The following is a 9,132-nucleotide window of genomic DNA, read 5'->3' on the forward strand; positions in this document are numbered from 1 at the left end:
AACTACTCCTCCACTCTAAGACAGGCTCATAAGGAAATTCAAACTTGACTATTCGAGTTCTACAATCAATTGAGGCATAGCAAGCATAAAACCAGCCCACACCTAAATTAACATTAAAGTCTACCATGTCTAACTCGACTATGTCTGCCATGGTGTCATTGTGATTTACGGAGAAGGTACAATAATGATAAACTCTTTCTTCTAGAATAGACTCACCAACGTGTGTAGAAACACTAAATGGCTCAAGAGGTTGCTCGGGAAGAATATCGAACCTCATAGCTATATACAAAGACATAAAGGATAGACTCGTAGCTGGATCAAGTAATGCATAAACATTAAAATTAAAGACTTTGATCATACCAGTGACAACATCTGGTGAATTCTCCTAGTCTTGGCGATTGGTGATAGCATACAGACTGTTTGCTCCTTCGCCTATTCCTCAAGTATCTCCTCATGGAGTAGCTCTATTCACTCGAGCCGTTGATGAAAATTGGGCTCCATTGCCTCCATTACCATTAAGCTTCCTGCTCCTAGGACACTCACTCATGAAGTTACCTATCTGTACAAATTTGAAGAAACCATTAGAGCTATCACAACACACTACTGGGTGGTTTCGACCCTACGTAGCATATGTAGAAGCCCAATTAGCCCCTCGTACCACACTACACTAAGAATAAGTAGGTCTAGCACAGTAATTCTAGGAGTTGTTTTCCTCAAATCACCTCTATTCTTTGGTGCAGGTGAACTAGTTGATGATGTTAAAGGACAATTTGGTCTTTTCTTATAAGATGACCGGTTCACATTTCCGTTCTTCTGGTGTTCGAACTCATGACATGTTGTCTTGGCCCTCTTACATCTAAACTCTTCCTTATCTTTTAGCTTATGATCCTCAACATTCTTTATATGGACCATAAGCTGGCAGTGTCCATGTCTCCTATCAATATGGTTGCCTAACCCTCCTTACTTGACAAGCAAGACAACCCCGAGACGAACAGACTCATGCTACATCTCATATATGCCACCATCTCAGGATCATAACGCAATAATTGAGTGAACTTGAGACTTTACTCTTTCACCCTCATGGACTCGTGTTTAAGGTTAAAAAATTCCATTACCTTTGCTTCCTTTAGCTCGCGAGGAAAGAAGCGCCCTAAGAAGGCACTTTCCAAGAGAGCCCAACTCACTAGTGGTGCCCTTTCATCCCTGCTCTTCTTCCATTGATCGTACCAAATCCTAGCAACACCTTTGAGCTAGTATGCAACTAATTCCACACGCTTAACATCAGCAACATGCATAACCTCAAACACATTCTGCAATTCTTTCACAAAGTTCTCCAAATCCTTAGTGACATTTGACCCTGTGAATTCTAGAGGATTCATCCTCAAGAACTGACATATCTTTGATGTATCAGCCAATTCCTTATGAAAAACTCTTTGTTGACCATCTTGACGTGCCACAACTTGACTCCACATCCGGATAACATCTCAGAGCTCAGCATTAGTGACCTCTCCTTGAGAGAGTTTCACTTTTGGTGCATTGGGTACTCTTTGATCTTGATGATCAACATTTCTCCTGGAAGGACGACCTCAAAAAACTTCTCGTGGAGGCATGATCTAAAAATATACTCGGAAGCACGAATTAGAAAGAAACTTTTATAGAGTTGAACTCTATCCCACGAAAGAGAGTAAGAAGGAAATAAAATGTTTCCTAAATGTTGTAGCCTCTTTATTATAGATGTGGCGCGCTTCACACCAATAACAAGGACACTACATAAATGACTTTATATACATCCTAGAACTCTTGAATTATGTGCTATGATACCAAGCTTGTTATCCCCTGAGCCTACCCCTTAGACGTGGCCGGCACTCGAGAACCATGATTTGTCCCCAAGCGAACCCTTGGCCTGACTAACTACTTAGCGAAAGACTTCCTCAAGTAAAATGGAATTTCCAACTACCAAACTTAACTCAGAAAGTCTCAAACAACTCATCATCAAATAAATATTTGAAAGTACTTAAATGAACTTATGTAATAATCTCCAAGTCTCAAAACATAAACAAAGGGAAACAATGAAGGACTCCTCAACTACTACTGTCCATGAGGCCTCTAAATTCTACGATAGATGATGGGAAAAGACTCACGACACCTTAACAAAGAAAAAATGTAAATGTGGAACCCTCCGAAAAGTAAAAAGGCTTACCAAAGCTATATAGTATACGAATGGTATCACCAGAGCGCTTGTTGATGACCTTGAATACCTTTATTTGGATCATAAAATGATGTAGGTCGAATGACGTTAGTATATTAAATGTATGAGCATGTAAGGGGAAAGCTAAAACATAAGTATAAAAGTATAATAATAAAATATTTACTCTTATTTGGGAGATTCTTTTTCTGACAACCATCACTATGAGCTACATGATGATACATTGTCTCGCTCACACTGCCAGAGCATTCCTATACTTTGTCGGGGTATAGAACTCCTCAACTAAGTTGATCAACACCTTGTTGGGGTATAAAACTCCTCAAATAAGTGGATCCACTGAGCTATGCTTAAAATCAATAAGGAATCATATAAAGTATGACCCTTTACCCATATTGTTTGCATACATGGTTTATGATAATTTCAAGTTGTCTGAACTCATCCCCATGTCGGTGCTCAATACTACTCCCAATAATATATAACTCATGCTCATATGTTTAAAACATAACTCTTTTCTCAAATTGAGATAATTACTCAAAAGATTCTCTTAAAAGATGTGGTTCTCAAAACTCCTAAGAAACTCATTTAGAAATCATTGTTTCTCTCGTTTTAAATGTAAAAGTATTACATACTTGGGAATACTTTGTTCACTTATATTGATTTTCAAACATGAAACTCAACTCTCCTCATTATCCTACTTATTTACTCAAGTCTTAAATCAAGTTATAGATAATTGTAAAAGACTTCTCAAAAAAACTCAAAGGACTTTGTTGAACTTTCCTTTTAACCTTACGTTGATTTGAAATGTGAATTGAAGAGCTATAATTATGGTATAAGGACCTCTAAATGATTAATGAAGGGTTATATAGTTAGTATTAAAAATAGATTGGAGATACGATTTAGAGGAACACATAAGGGACGAAGCACGGAGAAGAAAAGACTAGGTAACCCTAGAGTATCCATGGCATGACTCGGAGGGTGAATAAAGTTTTTGGTCACAAAAATATTTTCAAGAGATAGAACTCCGTACCCTCCTTGTGATGTGGATGGGGGGGGGGGGTCTTCTAAAGGAAGAAAATTTAAAACATCTCTACGACATGGACCTAGGCTCAATTATTTGGCCGTTCTTTTCATCCTCTCCCAAGCTCAAGTAAATTCATACCTTATGTAATTAATTTTCCAAATCCCCAAAATTTGATAAGCCCGGTACATTTAATGAAACCCACACAAAAATCTATCAAGATTCTCAACTCATTCGCAAAACCCTCACTTCATGAACTCAAAGACATCCATTGATAGTTAAAACTCAAAAACACAATCAATAAACCTCAAGAACGAATTCATGGGTATAAATTTACGCGATTAGTGTGTGGGGCCGAACAAGCCCAACACTATGACAACTTACATACCTTGAAACAACTAATTCTTGGTGATCTTCCCCAAATTTCGTGATGAACTCTTGAAAGATTCTCGTTTCTCCTCTTGAAACACCTCTCTAAGTACCCCAAGTGTTTTAGGAATGAATAAAACTGATCTCAATCAGTTTATACCCCTATTTGGGTGAGACAAACGTTTAGGCATAGTGGGGGTACATAAATTACCAAAATACCCTTCCTAAAATGGATGAAATGTCTTAACTAGAGAGGTTGAAGTTAAGTGGGCATAACTCCTTCATCAAAGCTCGGTATTTAGCAAACTTGGTGGTGTTGGAAAGAGGATTCAAATACCATAAATTTAATACCTAATGGGAAATCTAACTCTTTCTGTATGTAAAGTTATCGTTGTTTGAAGTTGACCCCAAAACTAAAACTGATGTTTTACTTGTACAAATCTCTAGTTGCTTTTTCGAAGTAAGAGATATTACAATATCTCCCCCTTGGAATATTCATCCTCGAATGAGATAAAACTAAGCCAAAAGGGGGAAAACAAAAGCATCTAACAACCCCAACTGAAGTACAGAACATGCAATTCACATAACTCAGTAACTTAAAGAGTACCTTACGAAGGATTAGTACCTTGGTTTGGACTCTCTCCAGAACGAAAGAGTTGTATGGAAAAGGTATCATGATACACCATATATTGGAAAAGGTATCATGGTACACCACGTATTGGAAAAGGTATCATGATACACACTATATAAGAAAAGTAGTATTAGCCTTGTGGGCACCTACGAAATTACCAAGATTGCTGATTACGGGATCTCCATGACTTTGAAACATTGTGTGAAGGAAAAACAAGGACTAATGATCAGGGGAATAAAAAGGTATATGACACCTGGATTTATTGTCAAACCCGGAAGAAGCCTTGCTGATTGTCTTTTGAATTGCAATTCCTTGCCAGAGGTTGAAGTTAATAAATACCCAAAGAATGTTCTCAAATTGGGAGGAAAAAATATGTTAACCAATATCTCAGTACTTATATTTGATTACTTTATGAATAACAACAAATAAAAGATATCGAAGAGCAAAATTCACAAAAGCCAAAAACAAATCCATAGAGGGATCAAGCCCACACCACGTACTTCTTTACATATATTAAAAATGATTTTTTATTAGTTATAAATCTATTTTTGAGTACCTTGTACCCTTCCACAAGTTTCATTCTCTACTTCCTTCCGAACTTGCAATTTCCTCATGAATTTATAATTTCCCAACATCAACGTTATCTTCTGGATTGGTTTTTGTAGAATGGTCTTTGAAACCGTTTTCTTTTTCCTTGTATTTGTTCTGTTGACTACTTTGGATGAGTTCTACATAAAAGGATGGTACAAGAGCAGATTGAAAGTCTAACGCATTCTGGGATTCATCATAAGACATCCCTTCAAAAAAAATCTTTGGGTTCCTTTGACAACATTCAATTCTGAAATTTTGGTTTCTCAAACGCGATTTTCTGCAACACTTGATCATCATCTTCGTCCAACAGCGGTGTCCCTGTAATCAACTCATAGATAGTGCAACCAAGAGCCGAAATATAAATGTGTGGGCCATAGTAATAGTTACGCAGAAATTCAGGTGCCATATACTTTTTTGTTGCCTTGATCATCAGTTGGCAATTTTCTTTCATGGCCTGTTTAAAAGTCATGGCGATCCCGAAATCAGCAATCTTGGTAGTTTGATCGGTTCCCACAAGGTATTATTGTGAAGCACAAATAGAAAAAATGTAGCTATAGAGCCCTAGTATGATTATTATATTTGCTATTACTAAAATTTAGTCATTTCTATACCTCCTCCTGATCCGACAGAACAAAAGAAAGACTTGATCAAAACCGACCGATAGAAGAGGGATTGTGTTGAAAGTGGGTGTTATAATTTTCAAGCCCCGCGATATTTTTATAGTTAAAAATCAGTTTTAGAATATTTTTTAAATTTAGTAAATATATGTTTGTTAATGGAAAAAGTAATTATGCATAATTTGTTAAACGAAAGTGATGTATCGATTCACTACTTTCTTAACGAGAAGTTTAATCTACTCTTAATCTCAAAATTGAGAGCTATATTTACTTCGCTCGAATTCAAGAATCAAATGGGTATAAATTTTAATTCAAGTGTCAAAACAAAAAAAATACAAGATAAATAGAGAGACACAAAATGTGATCATATAATGAAGATTGTATATCAATATGAGATATTGACATGGACTGAAAAAAATTACTTGGGAGAATTTAAGGCAAAACAAAATGTGAGCATTCAATTACATACTAAACAAAATTCCAATGGAAAAAATTCTTCAATTATCTAACCTTTAGAAGTAAAATTGTAAAACCAATTGTTGAATATTTTCTTAACTAACTTTGAGGGTAAATAAAATTCAAAGACCAAATATCATCTAACTAAAAGAAGTTGAAGAAAATCTTATTCTTTGCTCATTTTAACCATTTAGAGCATGACATCCAAACTTTGATTCGTTTTGGCAATTAAGTAGAGATTTTTCTCTTTTGCTGCAATTAATCTACTTTTCTCACACATATCCTAATATTTTGGAGTACGTGTTCCACATGGAAGCCCGCAGTTAAAGTGGTAGATGAGTCGAGCTAGAGTTTGTATAACATTAGCTAAACCAAACTGCATTTCTGGACAAATCATTTTTCTTGCACCAAACGGGAGATACTCATAGTTATTTCCCAGATAGTCAATAGGAGAATTTTCTAATCTCTCTGGTATGAAACTCTCAGGATCCTCCCAAACATCGGGATCTCTTCCCATTGCTCATGTATTGACAAGTACAGCGACCTTAAAAGGTATTGTACATCCATAAATGATTGTTTCTTCCCTACATTCCCTATGGACTATACTTGGAGCATGTAGCTATAACACCTCAAATTTTGAGACGGGCTAAAAGGGAAAAGCGTGCAATTCCATGAACACAAAATTAATTTGTCTAGCTCGAGACTAGCCCCAAGACGTAACAAGTGAGTTAGGGTCACAAGTAACCCCAAGATAACACTGAAGTTGGCATATCACAAGCATAGTGAAATAATTCTAAATAACTGAAAAGTGAATAAAAACTAGAAGGATTTAAATTGAGAATAACTGAGTTCAAAAGTGGAACAACCCAAAACAATTAAGTTTCACTCTATGCCTGAATGCCTTTGATATTGCTGAGTTGTTGGGACAAGTCCACAACTAAGACTAAAATGCTAAAACTAGTAACGAACTAACTAAGCTAAGAGCATAAATAAACATCCCTAGATGATGACGAATCACCCTTGACTATCTCTTATATGGTAGTGGTATAAGCTAATCATGTGGCTGAACCAGAGAACCCGAGCCTAGATCATAATATGATACATCATAGAGTATGCGCATGTACTTCGAATGTACCGAGCTCGAGGAATATGGAAAGCTGACAGAATATATAAATATGCTAAAACACTGGTCATGTATGAAAATTGAATTGTGGTAAAGTACATAGGCCCAAGAAACAATAATGCATAAAAACTAGAATGCAAGAGTAATCTTGAAGCATGCTGAAAAACAGAGAATAAATACATCTACGAGCTTGCAATACCTTACTCAAGATAATATTGTGGGAGGGTCTATTAACCGACATAAACCACGTGAGCTAAATATGGAGTAGAGATGTATATGCCCATCGAGAGGACCCAATATACTTTGCTAGGGTATAAAAGCATGACTCTTGTATGATCACTATAACTTATGCTCAATAGAGGGGACTTATGAACTTACAATGGCACGTAGTTCTAGGACTTGAGGGTATGCTTAACCCTAGTATGCTTAAAAGAGTCTTGATGTTTTAGGCATAAGGGAGAACAAAACCCTTAGTAAATACCCACATACCTGGTGAAGAAAACTATGGGAGTGAAAACTGTCGCTTATTTCTTTTCTTTACTTTCTTGTATAATGATTTTAGGATAAGGAATGTTTTAGGTATTCACTGACTAGTAAATTAGGCTTAGACATAGTAAAACAATGTAGTTTAAGTACCAAACACATAGAGGAAAGACAAAAATGACCCTAACTTAAAACTGGCGAGGTGCCTCTCACGAGAGTCTTCACAAGTCGTCTCAAGATTCATGACCCATATAGTAGGTCATGATGTTTCCCTTACCGATCTGGCTTCACAAACTCGGGCATAACTTTCTACTTCAAACTCACAATTAGGCAACTTGGTAGAGTTAGAAAGAGGACCCAAAGTCATTTAATTTGAAAGGTCATGGACCACCTAATTCATTATGTGTTGAAAGATATGATCGTTTAAAGTTGAAACGAAATTTTAAAAATGAAAGGTGACTTGAACGGACCCCTAGATGGGTTGTCCAAGTCACCGCATGCCGTCTAAGGCGTCCTCTAGGTCACTTCTGCTCAGGAAGTCCCTAGAGGCTTTTCATGATGCCCTTAACGGGTCTTGAATCCCTCGACTTACCGTTTAGGGTTCCATCTAGGTGACCTCTGCCAGGGCAGTCCTTGATGGTTACTCACTAAGCCCCTAACAGATCGTGGATCCCTAAACAGACCGTCTAGGGTGCCATGAAGGGTCCATGGTTCATTTTGGGCTCGTGGACTTGCCTGTTTTTCCCTTTTTGGCCATTTTTCAAAATCTGAGGTGTTACAATATCTCTTCTTGTAAGGAATCTTATTATTTTATTCTTAAATTCTTTGATTGATAAATCAAATTCTTTTGGCACTCTTGAATAAATAGTTAGACTAGTACAATTTAGTAAAATACTTAATCGACAAGGCATTTGGGTTCGATAATCCAGCACTTTTAGGGCCACTATATTACGTGTGCAACCACGACTCTTGCGTGTGAAATTTGAGGCAAAACGTACCACAAGGAAAAGTATCTTCTCCATAACATGTCTTCAAATATTTCAGTTCTAGTAATACATGTTCTTTACAAGTGTTGTAGATAGTGAAGACCACACCATACAAACTGAGTTCTTTTAAGCAACTTGTTCCATGCTAAATTTACATATATACTAACTATAAATATAATAGGAATTCGAATGATCAACAATTAAATAACTCAATTTTCACATATTAACCATAAACATAATTGTTGATTTGTGTTTGTAACAAATAGTACGAGGACTCTAACACTACAGTTGGATGATATAACCAAAAGATACAAGTCATATATACGTTGCACACATATAGATAGATAGAAGTAGCAGGATTAAAAAAGACTGAAGAAGATAGCACTGAATGAAGAAAATTCCTTTTGAAAATCTACGACCATGAGTGGAGAAAAATATCTAGTGTTCCTATATCTTCTCCAGCTATCATGTCTATCTCCTTCAGTACATCCATATGTGTCTTGTCTTGTATGGTAAAATAATCCCCACAAATTGTGCTTATTGTTCCATCCTACAGGAACATCCACAAAGTGAGATGAAGCTCCAAAATTTGAACATACATTCAAGGCATAAAAACCACAGATAAAACAATTCAAGTTACATATTTTTCAGC

The 9,132-nt window shown here is 36.4% G+C and overlaps 1 protein-coding gene across 1 annotated transcript; it reads right to left on the reverse strand.

Moving 5' to 3' along the window:
- Positions 1-451: 451 nt before the first annotated feature.
- LOC125825078 (uncharacterized) lies at positions 452-1,472 on the reverse strand. Its single transcript, XM_049504424.1, has 3 exons — positions 1,299-1,472; positions 1,116-1,250; positions 452-559 (listed from the first exon to the last, which is right to left on the reverse strand). The coding sequence occupies exons 1-3, from the start codon at positions 1,470-1,472 to the stop codon at positions 452-454; spliced, it is 417 nt and encodes a 138-aa protein (XP_049360381.1).
- Between the last annotated feature and the right edge of the window lie 7,660 nt (positions 1,473-9,132).

The sequence above is a fragment of the Solanum verrucosum genome, unplaced genomic scaffold (assembly GCF_900185275.1).
Source record: "Solanum verrucosum unplaced genomic scaffold, falcon-dt-bn FXZP01000069.1, whole genome shotgun sequence".
Classification (NCBI taxonomy): domain Eukaryota; kingdom Viridiplantae; phylum Streptophyta; class Magnoliopsida; order Solanales; family Solanaceae; genus Solanum; species Solanum verrucosum.

Bases quoted from the DNA above. Each gene is read 5' to 3' on its own strand.
- LOC125825078 (XM_049504424.1), bottom strand. From the start codon at position 1,472: ATGTGGAGTCAAGTTGTGGCACGTCAAGATGGTCAACAAAGAGTTTTT. The intron at 1,251-1,298 runs GTTATGCATGTT...GTTGCATACTAG, and splicing joins AATTGCAGAATGTGTTTGAG to CTCAAAGGTGTTGCTAGGAT. The intron at 560-1,115 runs GTAATGGAATTT...AAATTTGTACAG, and splicing joins GCGAGCTAAAGGAAGCAAAG to ATAGGTAACTTCATGAGTGA.